This window comes from Camelus bactrianus, chromosome 28, assembly GCF_048773025.1.
Source record: "Camelus bactrianus isolate YW-2024 breed Bactrian camel chromosome 28, ASM4877302v1, whole genome shotgun sequence".
Taxonomy (NCBI): Eukaryota; Metazoa; Chordata; class Mammalia; order Artiodactyla; family Camelidae; genus Camelus; species Camelus bactrianus.
Genome location: NC_133566.1, coordinates 16,489,378 through 16,509,924, shown reverse-complemented (window position 1 = coordinate 16,509,924; position 20,547 = coordinate 16,489,378). Strand labels below are relative to the sequence as shown.

Sequence of the window (20,547 nt, the reverse complement as noted above, 5' to 3'; positions counted from 1 at the left end):
CATCTTCCAACTTGGATTGGAATTGAAATCTCTCACGGGTCAGGCAACTCAGTTTTGAAAATGCATGAAAGTATTCAGAGAGATTCCAAGTTTTCTATTTGACTTTCATATCAAGAATCCATAGCAGATATTTGTAGACAGAGTAGAACTGTGTTTCCTAAATTTATTTCGTATTGCAACACTTTTGAAAAATACTGCATTAAAAACAGAAATATTAGTTATTAAGTCTCTTAACTGACATTTCATCAGAGAAGATATAAGGATGGCAAATAAGCACATGAAACGATGCTCAACATCCTTATTCATTAGGGAAACGCAGATTTAAGCCACAGTGAGATACCACTACCTATCCACTAAATGGCTAAAACTAAAGACAGACCATATCAAGTGTTGACAAGGATGTGGAACAACTGGAAATCATGTTGGTAAGAATGGAAAACAGTGCATTTACGTTGGAAAACAGTCTGGTGGTTTCTTGGACATTCCACTCCTAAGTATTCACCAAGGAGACAGAAGCATCAGAAAGGGTTTTTGTTTTGTTTTCTTTTGTTTTTTTAATGAACACACACTAATTTTAAGGAAGTCTCATTAAGCCTCAAAGAGATCGTACTGGGGCAGCAAAGAACAGTAACAAGGTCTTGAACAGTATCAAGGTCTTTGGAAAAAAAAATATTTAAAGCAAAATCTCTTAGAGCCACTATTGTGCCCAATTTTAAAAGATGATGGTACAAACATCCTTCTAGTCCCAGTGAAACAGGTTGTCCAGAAACATGAACAGTTTGACCATCATGCATTTGAGGTGCATCACCCACATACCTTCCAGGAGGAAAATGGAAGGAAAAAAAAAAAAATGCTTACCAGCAAATCCTCAGCCAGCCAGGACCTGGGGGTTACCTCTATCAGACCTCACGGGGACTCCAGCATTGAATGATACGAGCATCAAGGCACCCCTTCCAGTTGTCCCCTTGCCAGCTGAAATCTTGCCCGTCGCATTTACGTATGCAGACACGTTTGTAATAGCTGGTTTACCTTTGCATTAACGTTTCAAAGCTTTCCCATTCTTAACAGCTATCACGTTTCTAACATCTTTCTCCTTCTAAAAATCTCATCTCTTCTATTTTCTGGTTCTGCTTGTCTTCCCTCCCTCCATCCCATTTGTGTACAACTTCGAAGTCTCCTGTCCATTTTTGCTTGAGAAGACGTACTCTTAACAGGCAGGCTTGCGGTAAGGCGCATTCTCACTTGTATTAAGGCCATTTGTATCTTCCCACGAAATGAATTGTTTTCATGCAACTCAAAAATGTGGCTTATGTTAGGCATGCCAATCCCAAACTGCACATACTTTTCAAGTTTACACGCGAACCACTGCCCACATCTACCATGCAAATAGCAGGCACCAATTAGCAAATATTCCCCCAGAAGCAGCTAAGTGGCTTCGCACCTCAAAGCAGCAGCCCCAGCCTAGGGGAGGCCCTGGTGACTGCCGGGACAGCTCTCACAATCCCCTTCAGAGCTTTTGCTTTTAAAGATCCCATTGCCCAGACCAACTGCATCAGAATCTCTGGGAGGTGGGACCCAGCGTTGAATTTTTAAAGCTCCCAGGTGATTCCAATGGGCAGACAAGATTGAAAAACCACTGGTCTAAATATGGCCATTTTTCTACCATTTCTCTTGTTTTGTGTTTTCATGGTACTGTGACAATAACCGATTCTTTTGACTTTTCCTTCTCTCCTTTTCTTATACCTGTGACACTTCCTTTCCACTCCCCAAGACTTAAAAACGTATATAAGATTTTTCTGTTTTCTCCTCCCACCCTCCCAATTTAGTCAGCCTTCCTTCCGAGAAGGCAAATAACTTAAACCCCTCAGGGCAAGAGGAAGGGGAATATGCAGGAGGGAGGGAAACAGATTCCAGAAGCTCTGGTGGACAGCCAGAAAGTGTAGGAATAAACAGCTCGCAGCTCCAGACGGCGTTAAGTTGGGCAACGGGAACCTTGACAAAACCAAAGCTGATGATGGCTGTGCTTTAAAAAAAGCGACTTTATCTTGTTTAGGTATATGAGAAAATTAACATAAGATAAAGAGACATTACCAAGAATTTCAAGTAAAATTCTTCCCATGTCAGTTTTTCCCTGTGTCACTACAAGCGCTGTACCTTCTGTCTGTCTGTCTGTCTGTCTGTCTGTCTGTCTGTCTTGGCCTCCCTTCTTTCCTCCCATAGGCTATGGGCACTCTGATGTCCACAACGTAACAGACCATTGCTTTCCACGCAGCCCCCATTCAAAAAGCTTCCAGCGACTCCTCTGTGCCTACAGTGCCCCCAGAATCAAATGTAAAACCCCCGACTTAGCACTTAGGGGCCCCACAATCTCCCCCTCTGTCTTGTCTCCCTCACTTTCCCTATGGGAGCCCTCTTCTCTGGCCTACCCTGGGGGACCCACTGTCCACTGTCCCACCGCCAGCCCCAACCCCACGCCTGATTTCTTGCTTGCCTAAAACCAGGAATATCCTTTCCACTTCCCTTTATTTGGGCCCATCTCAAATTTCGCTTTCTCTAGGAGGGCTGCCAGTACCAGCAGCTTCCACTTCCACGTGGGAAGACGGCCAAGTGCAGCTGGGGAAGTGGGGAAGTATACGGTGAGGATCACATACAGAGAAATGGCTGCAGCCCAGGGTGGGCTGGGAGCGGCAGCCGTGGCAGGAAGGGTGACCCAACGGGTGGCAGCCCCGTGTGGCAGCCCCGTGTGAGTATAAACACCTCGTGGCCCGCTGCGCAGACAATAACAACCTGCAGGCTGAGGGCAGCCTGAAGATGTGTTTTGATTGGCCCAGAGAGTGCTTTACAGATGCTGGCAACTAATTCACTTTTTTTTTTTAAGCTGGAGCTGACACAAAAATTTGAACTTCTGGTTTCTCTTCAAAAGATCATAACATCTGGCCACATTGGGTGGTATTTCGGTAAGTTTTTGCAACCCACCCTGAAACTCAGTCACCTGAACAAATCCTTATTATTTCCCCAAATTCTGTGGGTCAGCCGGGCAGTCTTTCTGGTCTGGGCCAGCTTAGCCAGTCTCCATGGTCATCTGGGGCTAGATGGTCCCCAACAGCTGCACTCACAGGTCATGGCCGTGTGCCTCAGGCAGCAGGCGAGCCAGGGCTCTCTTACATGGTCACAGGGCTCCCAAGAGCATCAGGAGAGCAAGCACCAATGCTGAAGCAATTCTTGTGCCTCTGCTCGGATCACGTCTGCTGATGTCCCATTGGCCAGAGCAAGTTTCACGGTCAATGGTCTCAAGAGGTGGAGAAACCAACTCCACCTCCCACTGTAAGGAGTTGCAAAGCCTCACTGCAACGGGGGACTGTATCTAGGTTGAGGAGAGTTCGCAGCCATTGTTTGCAATCTACGATAGCCCATGTGGCACCACCAGCTACAGGTGGGTGGCTGCAGGTCATGGTCTTCGTGCAGAGGATGTGTCCTCCAGGTCACCATGAGCCCCAGTACCCTCCCCAGCTGAACCATTCCCACCGAGGCTGCTGCTTTTACATTGCTCCCTGGCACCTGTGGGCATTTCAGCTTGTGACTCCCTGACTTAACTTACACTCTCCCAAGCCCTCCTGGTCACTGCCGTTTCCTCCTGCAAAGAACATCTCTGAAAATCGCTCTAAAGGAACACAAGGGGACCAAAAGCCTAAAAACAGCATGATCCAAGAGTTAGATGAACAGATTTAAGAATAAGAACATTCAGAAAGAAGCACAGAAAGTATCAAGGGGTGATCACATAGAGTCACAGAGAAACAGCACAGGACGGGAGCTCTCAGCCTTAGTTGCACTTTCAATTGTTAGTAGCTTTAAAGTTACTGTTGCCAAGACCACACCCAGACCAATTAAATCAGGATCTCAGGGTGGAGCCTGAACCCAGAAACAGTTTAAAAGCTCCCCAGGCAATTTTGACCAATGGCAAGATTGAGAATCACTGACCTCAGGTTATTTCTATTTCAAAGCTTAAAGTATTGGTAAAAGTACCAGAACTTGTCATCTTAGTAGCAGCCAAAAGAAACTTCAGGCAGAAAAGGGTTCTAAAAGACTGCCTGAAAGGAGAAGGTGCAAATGCATTTCAGCTGACTAGGCAGTTTCTTATTAAGTGACCCAAAACTAACTTTTAAATAGGTTAACTGGGTTATATTGGCTGGCAAGCATCTGCGATCAGTGCTTCAGTTTAATGACTCAACCACTGCTGTTATCTCAGAAAATGGGGTTCTGCTGAGAACTACCTGTTGGTACCATGCTCCTCGCCTGTTATGCCTGCTCCCCTGGGGGACGTCTTTGAAAGACATTGAGAAGCAGATAAATAGCTGACCCCTGCAGTATGCATTAAGCCAAGGTCTCACACAGAACTCAGCCAGGGCTGCTCTTGCATTTCTTGAAGTCTCAAATTATTAGTTTTTTACACTCTTCTCTTATTTAGACAAAGAAGCAGTAAGTACAGAGAGGAAGACATGGACAGATTCAAGCTAAAAAAGATTTTCTTGCCACAGAAAAGATTTTTCTGGTGATCACAACCCCATCTTTGCAGAATGAGAGGAGCAAAGCCTGCGCTGGGTCGGAGCTGGGGACCAAGAATCTGTCCCCTCCTTTTTCTCCTTGACCCGTTCCCTTAAAGGAGAGCGGACATGGTAGAATCCACCTGTTGCAAGTCGCCAAGCCCCCCCTGGGAGACCAGGAGGCCGAGAGGGAGCAATGAACCAGGCAGGGCTTTTAAACCCCGCACACAAGCCCGCCCTGTGGACAGTCTTGAGCAGACACTGAAAAGAGGCAGGGGCCATAGCACACAGCAGCCCCGAGCTGAAGGGGCCAGCTGAGGAGAGGAAGGCAGGGCTAAAATACATTCACCTCCCACACACTTGCACAACCAAAGGAAACGTAGCCCAGATGAGTGGACCCCTGAGAGGCCTGAAGCCTGGGGGTCATTAGGCTTGCCAGGCGCTGTACCCCGGGCTTGACGAACAAGATGGGTCTTCCTGACTCCTCCGAGATGGGTACGATTGATCATCTCCACCTCACAGAGGTGGAAACCAGAGGCTTCCAGCATCTTGTAATTCATAGCTAAAATTTCCTGAATCAGAGCCAGGTCTCCTTCCATTGGAGCCCCGCCTGCCTCTCTACTCTCTGAGCTCTTGTCCAGCGAGCGAAAGGAAAGAGCCCAAGAAGGATTCTTGAAAGCTCCAAGTCTTCCAAAGCTTAGGCTGTCGGAGAGAAAGCAGAGCTGAGCGACCGCGCAGACAGGGCCCGCGGGGATCAGAAGAGCCAGGGCTGCATCAGCACTCCCAGACCCACATCCTGCAACCGTCTTCCCGGGCGTTTCCCTGCCACAGGACCCTCGCTCGTTTTCCCGCCGCCGGGCGGGCACGGGCCACCCAGACCCCGGGGGCGCTCCGCGTGGGGACTGCACCGGCAACCCGGAGCCCCGGCGCCGACCCCCGTTTGGCGCCCGCCGCGGAAGGCGACTCCGGGGAGGCCTCGGGGTGCGGGCTTGACAGCTCCCGTAACGACCAGAAAGTGCGGGGCTGCGGCCTGGAGCGGGGCGCCTCTGCGCTCCAGCGACTGTGTCTCCCGCACCCGGAGCACCAGGACACAGAGGATCAAAGGACGGAGGACGCCCGGGGGCAGGGGGCCCCGCGCCCGCACCCCTACCCGGGGCCCTCGTTCCCAGCGGCCGGCGCCGTCTGGGCTCGGGATTGCTCTCCACGCGGGGGTCTCAGGGACCACGGGCGCGAGGCCAGGGGACGCTGCCGTCGGCGCGCGGCCACCAGCCCCCGGGACGCCCTTACCTCCAGGGCGGGCGGCTCCTCCGGGGGCGGGGGGCGCGGGCGGTGCATCCCCGCGGCTCGGCGGGCCCCGGGCATCGCGGCGGCGGCGGCGCTCGTGGCCGGGATGCTGGAGCGTCTGGGCCGCCGCCGAGGCGGACTCTGCCCTCGGGTGGCCGGAGGGACGGGCTCCGCGCGCTCCGCTCGGCCCTTCACGTGACCGCGGTGGTGCCCGGGGGGCGGAGGACTGGGGCCGGGCGCGGCGGGCTCCCCCACTCCGGCCCCTTCCTGCCCGGCCTCCTGGTGCGCGCTGGAGTCGGGGGCGGGGACGCGGTTTCGCGGGGGCAGGGGCGGGACATGAGGGGCCAGGCCGGGAAGAGGGGCTGGGGGCGCCAGGGTTAGAGGGTCCGAAGGCAGAGGGTCCCAGTCCTGCGCCTCGGGCATGACTGCGCCTAGCCCTCTGTCTCAGTAAACTAGAAACAAGACCTTCCTCTCTGGGTTGTTTCGAGATTAAATGAGTTAATATATTCAGTGGCTGCCACTGGCAGGTGCCCAGTAAGCGTTGGTTCCCTCCCCGTCTTAGTGGAACCCCAGGAGGGCTGGTGTAAGCAGCTTTGGGTAGGAAAGGGCGCTCTGCAGGAGGCTCCTTCTGCCTGGTCACTAACCTTAAACCCGGCACCCCCTTACTCTTCTCATCTCCCCCGGGGCACATTTTCCAAATCTTTTGGTCACATGATACTAACCCTTGTCTAACTTGTTGGTTTTTCCCGTAGATCAAAGCAGTAGAAATGGAAAATAAGCGTGGTTAAGAGGACCAGATCTCTTCCCTGGCTTCCCCTTAAGTAACCTCGCAAACACACTGTGTGGATAAGACAGCATTTAAAGGAAAGATCATGACACGTCTGCACGCAGTGGGAGACGAGGTCGACTCTAACCTCCTATTTCAGTGATTAACTGAGTTTATTTCCCCTTTTCCCTTTAAAATTTTTATGACTGAGCAGAATCTTGGGAGGTCGTTCTGGGGGAACCTTGAGTCCACCATCTCCCTAGATTGCTGTCATTCTGATGAAAAGCAACTTGACTTTCTACCAACATTTTCCTCTCATGAGTATGCATTCTGAGCATGGAGCCGCTGGACCTAAGTTGGGTAACACTGGGTGAGGACTCAGAGAGCGGGTAGATACCTCTGGGGATGGGGGTGCCAACCCACCTCCCTTCCCCTGGGGTACCCCCAGGTCCAGCCTGACCAGGAATTTGGGGTTAGCAGAGCTGCTGAATTTTGAAAGAAAGCAGAAATCTAGATTTTCATGAGGATGTCACTGATTATTTTTTAGATGTTGGTTGTGAATTTAAAATAAAAATAATAATAAATATTTGCAGTCTGATTCTTAGGTGGGCCTTGGTCTACAGGGCAGGTGGTCCTGGGTTCCAGTACCAACCAACTTCACTGACACTTCTCAAAGGAAGAAGATGCCTGGTGAGGTCACCTACTGACCCTGGTCACCTACTATGAGGCATGGTGTCCCTCTGGGCTCATAAGGAATCTGTGCTAGGTACTGATGGATGCCAAGGTCCTGGTCCAGCACTGTGGCAGGAAGAACTATGCCCCACTCCCCGCAAAAAGATTCCACATGCTAATCCCTGGGACTGTGAATCTGCTGCTTTACTCCTCAAGAGAGACTTTACTTTAACCTGTAATTCAGGTTACTAATCAGTTGACCTTAAAATTATCCTGGATTATCTAGATTGAGCCCTTAAAAGCAGAAAAGGAAGGCAGAAAGGGAGATGAGAAATTGGAGGTCGGAAGAACTTAATGTGCCTGGTAGGGTGCTACTGCCTTGAAGGCAGAAGGGAAATGTAAGAAATTGAATTCTGCCAACAGCTTGAATAAACCTGGAAAGGAATTCTTCCCCAGAGCCTCCAGGAAGGAACACATCCCTGCCAACACCTTTATTTCAGTTTTGTGAGACTCAGAGCGTAGAATCCAGCCCTGCCTTGCTGGACTGCTGACCACAGACTGTGAGCTAATACATGGATGTTCATTTAAGCCCCTAAGTTTGTGGCATTTGGTGACACAGCAAAGAAAATGAATATAGGACACTGGCCAGCAATTCAATGCCAGAGTCAAGTTCTTGCAGTGAGGCTGGCCTGCAATGAGAAAAGTATGTGACCCCAGCTACTTAGTGGGCATGCCCGACACCGCATTTGCCGCCACCCACCCACCCCCTGGTTGTTCCCTCTCAATTAGAACATCACACCCCACTGGGAGGCCCTTCCTCAACTTCTCCCAGTCAGTGGATCACTTCTTCTCTGTGGTCCCTTGCTCTTCATGAACACAACCGCATGGCACCTCAGTTCTTCTATTTGAGTGTGTTGTCCCACCCCACTAGACCACAGGCACCTGGCAGAGGAGGGGCAGGAAAACTTCATCTTTGACCCCCAGCTCCCAGCACAGAGGAGACATGGCAAGTAGGTGAAACACTAAAGCAGAACTCATACCAGCTTGTAGCCCATGACCCCTGTCTACAGGGTGCCTGCAAGAATTACTTCTTATCACGGTTTATTGTGTGAATTACCATAAAACTCTCTGCATGCACTTGAGAAAAGACAATTATTCTATTTTGATCCAGAGTTGCTGCACCCAGCGCAGCTCCGGACCCTGTCTGAGGACAGGCGACGGAAGACTTAAGAAACAAAGAGACAAAGTAAAGAGCAAAGATGGGACCAGGGGACTCAAGATCTCATGGATCTAGAGTGCCAAAAGCCGGGTCGACATCATATTTATTAGAAGTATACAGCTCAGAAAAAAATGCAGTCAAAGAGAAGTGGCTTTAGATATTCCATGCAGTAAGCACTAAATTCTGCTTGCTGATTAACTGATTCGTTTCAGGCCTATCCCTTCCAGAAACAATCACCCTCCTCAGGGTACACAAAATTTCTAAGTCTATCCTGTTATTGCCTCCGGGAGATCTCGAGATAGCAAATATTTCCCCTGGGTCAAACCACATGCTTTCAAGCCACAACAAAGTTCTGTTCATGGATGATCTGGCTTTCCAGGACCGCCCATTGTTTTACCCTAAGGAAATATCTGCCCTCCTTCTTCGCGCCTGGTCAATCTCAGGATTGCCTTTCACAAATTGTCTTTAGCATAATACGTGCTATAGGTCATCTACTGCGTAAAACATTAAAGCAAGCACGTGTATGAGTGTGAATACAATGTTTTAAGCTCATGGAAATCTAGGTATGGCTTGTCTTCTAGATGCTTGTTGTCCAGCAGCTTGTTTCCCAGCACAGAGTCGAGACTTACGGAATGGTTGTTTCATGGTGGGATCTTTTCAAACGGCTTTTCTTCTGTAGAGAGTAAATGCGTTCGTTGTAAAGAGTAGAAACCAACTCATCAGAGATAACCACCGTTTATGAGTGACATCCTTCTCCGCCTCTCTGTACCTGCATGCATTTCACACGCAGGGATGCTGCTCTAGGGGAATGAGATGCCATTCCTCCCTGCAGGCCCCACTGATCCTAACCTTCTGTCTACATCCCTCCTACCCGGGACCAGAATCAGGCCAGGCCTCTACCCACTCTCTCCCTAGAGGAGGAGCCTGCTTGGTTTAGGCTGACATATATAGGGTATTTTCCTGGCAACAGTTACCAAAAGAAGTATGTCCCTTAAGTTCGTTCAACCCGACTAAAAAGAAGCTATGGGCTTAATAGGAAAGGTTTTTTGGGGGAGGGTATAGCTCAAGTGGTAGAGTGCATGCTTAGCATGCATGAGGTCCTGGGTTCAATCCCCAGAATAAATAAATCAATCTAATTACCTCCCCCGACCAAAAAAAGAAAAAAAAAAAAAAGAGGAAAGATTTTTTTCTCTCTCCCCCTCCCCCTCTCCTATAAATATAAATTTAAAAAGAAAAACAGGAGGGAGGGTATAGCTCAGTGGTAGAGCGCATGCTTAGCATGCACGAGGTCCTGGGTTCCAATCCTTAGTACGGCCATCCAAAAAATAAATAAATAAGTAAACCTAATTACCTCCCCCTGCAAAAAAAATAAAATTAAAAAAATTTTTAATAAAATAAAATTTTAAGAAAACCAATAATGTGTATTCCTAATGGCCACTGGCAACCATCTTGCAGGCAGTCTTGGGTGCGGGTGATGCTGTGGACGGCAGAGCAGAGAGGTACAGGCAGCCAGGTCTCTTAGGGCCATGCGGAGAGACTGCTTTTTGGTATCTCCCTCCTTAGAACCACCTAACTTTCGCACATAGAGTTATGTGAGCTATTATAGGACCCAGGAGACAGATGCAGTAGATCTAGAGAGCTGATAGGAAAAAAACCTGCAAGACATTGAATGGTGGTTGTACCCTGCCTGGAGTTTGAATATCTTTTGTACAATTTTTTTTAAAGAATACATATACCTATATTTTCTGATAAATGAATAAAATATTTCCCTGGAAGGATACACAATTAAATCAGAATCGATGCTCTCCTTTGAGCACGCAGCCAAAACAACAAGGAGTAGAAAAGTAATGGGGGAGACACTTTTTTCTCTTGCTTTATACTTTTCTGTAAGGTTTTATTTTCCACTCTATTTCTATATTCTATTTGTGTTTGCCTATGCTAAAATCAACAGGGATGTGGGGATGGAATTTAAATAGCAATTTTGTCTGTTTAATTAAAAAATATTTTCTGTGATGGAAAAAATTTAAACTCTGGTAATTATGCCTGAAAACGCCTGTTCCTGGCAGCATCTCTGCAGGGTGAGAAGGAATTCCATTTAGAAAGCACAGCCTTTAGAAGCCAGTTAACATAAAGCCCACCCTATTGCAACTCTTTGGGGTGCTGAATTGGTTTGCTAGGGCAGCTGTAACAAAGTGCCACAGACCGGGGGGCTTAAACGACAGAAATTTTTTTTTCACAGTCCTGGAGGATAGAAGTTCAAGATCAGGGTGTCAGCAGGTTGGTTTCTTCCAAGGGCTCTCTCCCTTGCTTGTAAGTGGCTGTCTTCGCCTCCTTGTGTCTTCACGTAGCTATCCCTCTGTGCATGCCTGTGTCCACATTTCCAGTTCTTCTAAGGACAGCAGTCATCCTGGATTAGAGTCTGCCCTGATGACCTCATTGTAGCTCAATTACCTTTGTAAAAACTCTAACTCCAAACAGGGTCACATTCTGAGGTACTGGGGGGTTAGGACTTCAGCTTATGAATTGGGAGGGACACAGGCCAATAACAGGTACCATCCCCACTTTATTATTTTTTCTTTTTGGGGGAGAGGTGGTAATTAAGTTCATTTATTTATTATTATTATTTAATGGAGGTACTGGGGATTGAACCCAGGACCTCACGGAGGTACTGGGGATTGAACCTAAGCACACAGTTTACCACTGAGCTATACCCTCCCCCCATCCCCACTTTAGAGTTAAGGAAACAGATGCTCAGAGAGGAGAATCAACCTGTCCCAAGTCACACAGCCTGAAAGCAGTGGCACTGGGATGGCAAACCCAGACCTACTGGCACAGTGGAATTTCCACTCCATTCGCTCTCTCTGGATATAGCTACTAGGTAGTTCTAGCTGAGAAAATGAAGAAAGTTAATATTTAAATGAAGAATTCTGCCTAATTCTGCCTAACCAAAGAATTTGCCAGTTAACCCCTAGGGTCCCATGGGATTTGGTGGCAGTGTTTTAAACGCTGCCGCGCAGCAATCTGGATGCATGGGTAAAGACAAGAGTCACGATTGACAATGGGGCAAACCTTCTCAAACTCACTTCCCTGGCAGCTCAGTCCCGGCCTGATCTTTGACCCCCATCTCCTTCTCCCTCCCCTCACATGCTCTGCTCCTTTCTTTTCTTCTTGAAAATTCACTGCTTTTATTATTTGCACAGAAAAAGAAGCAAACAACCCAAATGCCCATTAAGAGAGGACTAAGCTGTGGTACCTTCACACAACGGAGTACTGTTGAGCTGTCAAAAGGAAAGGGGATAGCTCTACATACCAAGAAGTCATGGCCAGGATATGCCAAGTGAAAAAAGCAAGGTTTAGAAAAGTGGGTGTGAAATACTGCCATTTATCTAAGAGGGGGGTTATAAATATATAAAAGTATTTGCTCATATTAGAAACTAAAAGAAGGGAACACTAGAACTCTTTGTAAACATTATCTTTGGGGGAATGAGGGAATAGGGGCACCCCAACAGTCAGAGTGTAATCTCTAAATGACCTCTTACAACTAAAAGGAGTCAGAGCTCCTTCGGGAAGTGGCTGATTCCAGATCCAGGGGTGGAAATATACAAATGAGCCCAGAATGTCTTGTCACACCGGAAAGAAGGAGGCTGTCTAGGACAACTAGGAGCCTGCTGTCAGAAGGACTTAGGAACCAGCCTGAAAAGTTTCTCCTGACCAAAGACAGAATGATTGCAGCACCAACGAGGGTATAATGGTAATAGACTGAAATATGTTATGTGTGTTAAAATCTGTATGTTTCTTTTAAAATTTTTTTTCAATTAAAAAAATTTATTAGAATTCTCTTTTTTTAAAAAAATTTTTTGTGGGGGGAAGGTAATTAGGTTTATTTATTTATTTGTTTATTTATTTATTTATTTACTGGAGGTACTGAGGAAAGTCTATGAGTTTCTAATGATACTTTTAAAATATAGCTAGAGAATGCCAGGAAACTAACTCAGTATTTGGAAAACTGGTAAACAGAGGGGAAGATTCAAGCACCTATCCTATCTTTCTTAATCGAATGGTACTCAGGGTAACTAGGGGTGGATGATGAGAAGTTCCTCTTTATTGAAGTATGCGGGCTGAGAAATGAAGAACTACAGAATTAAAGATGACCACTTACTGGGGAGAGGGTAGAGTGGCTCAGGTGGTAGAGAACATGCTTAGCATGCATGAGGTCCTAGGTTCAATTCCCAGTACCTCTTCCAAATGTAAATAAATAAACCTAATTACCTCCCCCTCATAAACAAACAACAAGAAAAAGATGACCACTTGCAATCCCTGATGAGGTCATGGATATGAACAATGATTATACATGGCTGCTAACATTAAAAAAAAAAGAGAGAGAGTGAAAAAAGCCAGATGTCTTTTGCCTCGTTACAGAAAATGCACCGTTACCTACAGTATATTCTTGCCCCAAACAGAACTTGAATATGATCAAGGATCTAGATAAAACTATCAGTTTTGAGGAATACAGGCATAGCTCAAAGGTATTGCATCTTTGGTTCCAGACCCCTCGATAAAGTGAATATCACAGTAAAGTGGATCACACGAATTTTGGGGGGCTTCCCCATGCATATTAAAGTTATGTTTACACTATACAGTAATCTATTAAGTGTGCAATAGCACTGTGCCTTTAAAAAAACAATTTAATTTAAAAATGTTACTGCTAAAAAATGCTAACCATCATCTGACAACGCAGGGTTGCCACAAATCTTCAATTTGTAAAAAAAAATAAAAACAAGTTCCAGCAGGCTCGACTTCCTCAGCTGGCTCTAGCACCCCTGAAGGGAGGGAGCTACCCTGGGGTATGGGTGGGAGGAGGAAGGATACCTTAAATTCACTCTTCTTCCTTTTAGTAGCCTTCAGGATCTCCCCTTATATAAAACCAACCAGAAGCCAGAGGGTAAGGGAGCCCACTCAAGCGGTTAAGCAGGTCAGCCTCCTGAGACAGAGATGAAATGGATATACAGTGGAGAACACCGGATACGTTTTGGACACGTTGAGCTTGAAGTGTCTGTGGGACATTCACAGGCCAAGGTCTGGCTGGCAGCTGGAAATGTGGGTCTTAAAATAGTAGTACTTAAAATAGAAATTGGAGAAATAGATTTGGAAGAATAGAATAGAATATTCTAGATGGAATATGTAGAGTGAGAAGAAATAGGCACCTGGAAAAACAGTAAAACATAAGGATGGGCAGAAAAGTCAGAGAGAGAGAGAGATGGTTGGAGAGGCAGGAGGATGGCACGAAGATATGTCTAGGAAATCAAATGTGGAAACAGAAAAGTTTGGGCTCTCTGTTCTTTAATTCAGCCTGGACTAAAAATCAAACTGCATCCAGAAATTAAAAGTTTAGCAGTTTGTTTTAAAAAAAAAAAAAAAACCAATAGGAGACAAAATAGGAGATTCGTGACACAGGAACTCTGAAAAACCGACCTGGAGCTGGCCATGTAGACAAAGGCAAAAGCTAGAAAATGGTGATAAAACACTCACCTTAAATGGGAAAAGGTGTTCTGGGAGAAATTTTTTCAGTTTGTGTGGTGGGCAAAAAATGCCCCCCCCCAATATCCATGCCAAATCTCTGAAGGTGACCTTACCTGGAAAAAGGGTCTCTGTAGATGTGATTAAGTTATGGGTCTCAAGATCAGTTCATCCTGGATCATCTGGGTGGTCCTTAAGTCCAATGACAAGTGTCCTATGAGTGACAGAAGAGGAGAAAATGCATGTACACAGAGGAGAAGTCTATGTGAATACAAGGCAGACACTGGAGTGATGTGGCCACAAACCAAGGAACACCTGGAGCCACCAGTACCGGGGAAGAAGCCAGGAAGGGTTCTCCCCTAGAGCCTTCGGAGGGATCGCAACCCTGCCTAGACTTTGATTTCAGACCTCCAGCCTCCAGAACTGTGAGAGAATAAACTTCTGTTGTTTTAAGCCACCAAGTTTGTGGTAATACGTTGGTGCAACCCTAGGAAACTAATACAGTTTGGTAATACATAAACACATTTCTCCTTTAATTGTGTTTCTCTAGTCTCTTGGTAAAATTCAGCCCCACAAACTTTAAACATTTTTCTTTTATAGCTCTTCAATTTAATAAATCCAATGCAATTAAATAATTTCTAAAGCACTGTGTACCAAATCATGATGAACAATCACTTCCATGAATGCTTTCTGTAGTGCTGTTAAATAAGATAATATTATTTTGGTAACTGCACTCAGAAACATTCACTTTGTGGGGACTAAAATTATGAGCCTGAATCCAGATTGAGGTTAACTTTCCTTCCTGACAAATAAATACTTATCTAAGTCTTGTTTTTTTTTAAACATTTTTTTATTGAGTTATAGTCATTTTACAATGTTGTGTCAAATTCCAGTGTAGAGCACAATTTTTCAGCTATACATGAACATACATACATTCATTGTCACATTTTTTTTTGCTGTGAGCTACCACAAAATCTTGTATATATTTCCCTGTGCTATACAGTATAATCTTGTTTATCTATTCTACATATGCCTGTCAGTATCCACAAATTTTGAACTCCCAGGCTATCCCTTCCCACCCCCGCCCCTTGGCAAGAACAAGTTTGTATTCTATGTCTGTGAGTCTGTTTCTGTTTTATATTTATGTTCTTTTTTTTTTTTTTTTTAGATTCCACATATGAGCAATATCATATGGTATTTTTCTTTCTCTTTCTGGCTTACTTCACTTAGAATGACATTCTCCAGGAACATCCATGTTGCCGCAAATGGCATTGTGTTGTCAGTTTTTATGGCTGAGTAGTATTCCATTGTATAAATATACCACTTCTTCTTTATCCAGTCGTCTATTGATGGACATTTAGGCTGTTTCCATGTCTTGGCTATTGTAAATAGTGATACTATGAACATTGGGGTGCAGGTGTCTTTTTGAAGTAGAGTTCCTTCTGGATATATGCCAGGAGCAGGATTCCTGGGTCATATGGTAAGTTTGTTCCTAGTCTTTTGAGGAATCTCCATACTGTTTTCCACAGTGGCTGCACCAAACTGCATTCCCACCAGCAGTGATGGAGGGTTCCCTTTTCTCCACAGCCTCTCCAGCATTTGTCATTTGTGGACTTTTGAATGATGGACATTCTGACTGGTTATCTAAGTGTTGTTATCTCGTCTGTTAGCAAGTAATTCCTTGAGGCATCCTGACTTTAGCTTACTGTTCTTGCCTTTGGAAGATAATCTTTAGCCCTGTTCATTACGGGGAGTTATATGCACCCATTCTATAGTGGTTTTGGAAATTATATTTGTTAGAATATGTTTGTTGTAGGAAATTAAGTTTATTCACCCACCACGTAGTGGAACACGTCTTAAATGTTAAGGTGCATGTGAATCACTGGGATCTTGGTAAAATGCACATGGTTTTGGGAAGTCGGGGGAAGGAGCAAGATTCTGCATTTCTAGCTGCTGGTGGTGCGGCTAGTCCTTGCCCACTTTCTGAGTCACAAGGAAGTAATGTACCTACTGACACAGTGACATCTGTCTTGCAATCCACTAGTTCACCCTCTATGTTCTAGAATGCCACAGGAATACAAGCGTCTTAAATTCACTCCTTAAGCAAGAAACATACAGATTCACAGCCTGGCTTTCTCCCTTCAGGTTTGACTATAATAAATACCTGCAGTTGATTCATTTCTTAATGTGAGAATGTTTTCTTTGTTACAGAGACAAGTTTCCAAGATGGAGGACCGAGTACCAGAATGAGGTTGAGCAAAAAGAAAATTGAAAGTGGTCACAGGATTTCTCAATAAGTCACCAGTGACCTTAGCCACAGTAGCTGTGGTGGAGTGAAGGGGACAATTGTGGGCTGAGAAAGGAATGGGAGGCAAGAACATGGAGAAAACTGATATAAATTACTCCTTGAACATGTCTGGTAATGACTGAAGGAAACTGGACAGTAGCTTGTGAAGTGGGGATTGGTCAGGATAAAATGAAGGGTTGGGATTATGTTCACAACATTGTTAACGTACTCATTGCCACTTAAAAATGGTTCAAATGATAAATTTAATGTTACATATATTTTACCACAGTAAAAAAAAAAAGCTTCCCCTCAATTTGCATACATTACCATTTAATCTTTGTAAAGTTCTAGGGGGATTGAAAAATGTATGTCACATATGCATCATTACCAAATTATATAGAATAGTTTCGTGACCCCCCCAAATCCACTATGCTTTACCTATTCAGCCCTTCTCCCTCCCCCAAAAGCCATGATAACCACGAATGTTTTACTGTCTCTACAGTTTTGCCTTTTCCAGAATGCTGTGTAATTGGAATCATGCAGTAAGTAGCCTTTCAGACTAACTTCTTTCATTTAGCAATACTCATTTAAGATTAAACCATCTCTTTTCATGGCTTGATGGCTCATTTTTCTTTATTTATAAATGATATTCCATTGTTTGGATGTAGCACAGTTTATCTTTTCACCTATTGAAGGACACTCTGGTTGCTTCCAAGTCTTGGCAGTTATGAATAAAGAAGCCATAAACATTCATCTGCAAGTTTTATGTGGACTTGGTTTCAAAGCAGTTTAGTTTACCTTTTATTATTTTTTAAATTAATATGTAAAATTAACTTTAAAAAACTTACAATTTTAGGGGGGTGAGTATAGAATAGATATCTCAAGCTAATGATTTTAGTGCCTTTCTATGTATGGAAAGATGCAGAAATCTGGGGTCATTGAAATTCTTCCTTAGATAGGCATCTTAACCATAACTGATGTAATTCATCAGAGTGTGTCATAATTGTGTTTTTCCGTCTCCTTCACTCTGCACTAAGCTGTCTGAGGGCAAGTGTTGGGCCATATTCACCTCTGCACTCCCAATACCTACTGCCACAGTCAATAAATATTTGCTAAATAAATGATCATTAAGCGTGGAAGACGTGAATTCACACTGGACCCAATACAGTCTTTATCATCTTCCTAAGATAGGTTTTGTCTCAAGTATGAAAGTCCATTTGCTGATGTCCATAGAGAGGCTAGGTGAAGGTCAACAATCCACACACCCCATCCTCGGCTTCCCTCCCTTTCATGACTGTATCAGCTTTCTATTGCTGTGTAACAAATTACCACAACACATATTTATAAGCTCAACTTTCCATGAGTTAGGGGTCCTTGGGTCCTCTGTTAGGTTCTCACAAGAGTACAATCAAGGCAACAGCCAGGCTGTGTTCTCACGTGGAGGCTGCACTGGGGAAGAATCTGCTTCCAAGCTTATTCATCTTATAGGCAAAGTTAATTTCCTTGTGGTCATAGGACTGAGGGCTCTAGCTTTCTGCTGGCTATTGGCTGGAGGCACGCCACTCTTCCTAGAGGCCACCTGTAGTTCTTTGCTGGATAAGCTTCTCCAACACATCTGCTTACTTTATCAAGCCCACAAAGGGGGTCTTCAGTCTGTTAGGAAGTTTTATATAACATAAAGTAATCACAGGAGTGATATCCCAGTGTTACCGGAGGTCAACAAAGCAAACTGAGGATTTATTATTAGGGGAGAATGGGCAGTCTCAGCTGAGCAGCTGTGCTGAGTTTCTTTGACAAGCTGGTTATATGGGGTGAAAAATGTATGGTCAGAATATTCACTAGAGAGGGAAAGATTTGGAGTCGTATTTCCTGATTTTCATCCCAGCTCCACCTTCCTGAGGGAAGGAGGTATTTACGTCCTTATTTAGTCTGGATCAGAAGTATCATGGCATCCACATATGATGGGTACTTCTTATCCGCAAGGCTACTTTTATTGTGATGAGGGCATAGTGAGCAAAATGTTACATTGGAATGACCAAGATTCCTGCCTTATCCCATCTTTCTTTGTCTGTCTCCAGACTACTTGTCAACCCAAAATGTATGATTTCTTATCAGTCTGGAGGTTCCTGCTTTTCTTTGTCTGCCCAACGACCCCCATTGTTCACAAGATGTATGGTTTCCTGCCATTTGGCCCATGCCCCACTTTCTCTGCTCATATCTAGCTATCTGCCTGCTGTAAATCCCAGCGGGCAGTCCATACTCTAGAGGAAGGACTTACTTGTAAGTGGAAGGAAGGAGGTGGCAACCGGTGGGGAGTAACTTTAGGGTCTGTCCATCAGAATGACTTTCATCATAAGAATTGCTTTTCCTTCTATCCCAGCAATTCTGACCCAGTGTTACTTCTGGCATAGCATGGCCCTCTGGACCCTGCTGTCCTATATGGTAATACTAGGTCCATACATGACTAGTGTGACTGGAGAAATGATTTTTGAATGTCTAGAAAACTATGTAATGAATATGAATTTAAATTTAATTTAAAAACCGATACCAGTTGTTGGAGAAATTTTTACACCTGTTTGGAACAACGTGGGTATATGAATCTAAATTTTCAACGAAATTTTATGAAATATAGATACTGATCAAGTACCTCCACTGAAAATTTAGTGTTCAAATGGAGACGTGTTGTTAATTATAACACCTACACCGGATTTCAAAGACTTGGTATGAAAAAAGAATAAAACATCTCATTAATAGTTTTTACACTGATTACATGTTGAAGTGATAACAACCCGTATCTATTGAGCTAAGTAAAATACATTATTAAACATAATTTCATCTGCTTGTATTTTTTTTTTAATGAATTACCAGAAAATTAAAAGTCACAGACGTGTCTCGCATGCTACTGCTGAGAGAAAATGCAAAGAGGTTCAGCTGACAATGGGGTGGGAAAGACACACCCTCGAAGTTAGCTAAGAATGCAAAGCAAAATCTGATGAATGTCAGACAAGTATTGCAGGGCCTCAGAGGAGGGGGAAATGGGGACACCAAGGGCTGAGCAAGTTTTCAGCAGAAGGCGGGAGGCGCCGATCTGTAAGTTTCCCGCTGTAGGTTTCCGGGCCGCTCCGCGCACGCGCGGTCCGCGCCGCCCGGGAACGCGCGGCGCCTTTTGACCCCGCCGCCCCGCCGTAGCCCGCGCTGCGCTCTCGGTGGCCGCGATGGCGGACGTGTCCGAGAGGACGCTGCAGCTGTCAGTGCTGGTGGCCTTTGCCTCCGGAGTCCTCCTGGGCTGGCAGGCAAACCGGCTGCGGAGGCGCTACCTGGACTGGAGGAAGAAGAGGCTGCAGGACAAGCTGGCGGCGACGCAGAAGAAGCTGGACCTGGCCTGAGATCCCCGCGCTGCGGGCCTGCGCGCGGCCCCTCTCCTCTCCCGCATGGGGTCCCGCCGCCGCCAGGCTCGCCTCGCTCTCGGCTCGCAGCGCTGGCTCTTCCTAGAGTCGGTGAGCGGTGCTTACAGCGGCGCTCGAAGGGGAGACTTTGGGGACGGACGGGTATCTTGGGGGCAGGAGGGCCTCTGGAGAACCCATAGGGGATGACTTGCTCCCAGGGACACAGAAAGAGGAGGAAGTTCATTTTTCCTAGTAACTCGCACTTTGGTGTCGTTATTCAGTTCACTGCGTGTGTTTAACGGGAATGTCTTAACCATGTGCGATGTCGGTGAACCGTGACCACATTAAACTTCAGAATGGAAAATACTGGAAAGAAAAAAGGGAGAAGAAAGAAGTCTGGTGTTCCTGCCACCGCTTCCCCCCTTACCAGTTTCTCAGTTTTCTTATGTGTAACACCACATCATATAGTTCATGATTTAACTCAAAAATAAAGTTGAAGTGAACGATTATGTATTCCTAACTTTTATTTCTCTTTTCTGTTTCCAACAGCCTGTCGAAGATGGATATGGAGCACTGGACCGTATTTTCTGCTTGCACTTTATGAATCAATTTTATTTTTAAAATAAAAAATAATTAAACATCTTTGAACCTTTTATTAAAAGGAAAAGGAGTATCTTGCCTGCCATGTGACTTACTGCACTGAGAGATCTGGATTCTCAAAACTGATGTATTACTGTTTTTAATCAGATATTTTGTTTCTTAAGGAATATATGCTAGTTCTTTGGTACAATCGCAAAGCAGAGTTGGCCTGGGGACCCTTATGGGTCTTTTTGACCAGCTATTTTACTGGACCTGTTGAGGAAAGCAAGGGACTG

The 20,547-nt window shown here is 45.4% G+C and overlaps 2 protein-coding genes across 2 annotated transcripts in view; one reads left to right on the top strand and one right to left on the bottom strand.

The window, feature by feature from the left end:
* The window catches only part of LOC105072155 (two pore channel protein 2), a 34,679-nt gene extending 27,688 nt beyond the window's left edge, over positions 1-6,991 (bottom strand). The window contains exon 1 of the mRNA XM_074354661.1: positions 5,829-6,991. Coding sequence (XP_074210762.1) covers positions 5,829-6,248 — 420 coding nt within the window. The 5' untranslated portion in view covers positions 6,249-6,991. The remainder of the gene's footprint in view (positions 1-5,828) is intronic.
* A 12,470-nt stretch (positions 6,992-19,461) lies between these two features.
* Positions 19,462-20,314, top strand: MTLN (mitoregulin). The gene is made up of 2 exons (XM_045519574.2): positions 19,462-19,783; positions 20,222-20,314. The coding sequence occupies exon 1, from the start codon at positions 19,502-19,504 to the stop codon at positions 19,670-19,672; it is 171 nt and encodes a 56-aa protein (XP_045375530.1). The 5' UTR covers positions 19,462-19,501; the 3' UTR covers positions 19,673-19,783; positions 20,222-20,314.
* The last annotated feature ends 233 nt before the right edge of the window (positions 20,315-20,547 follow it).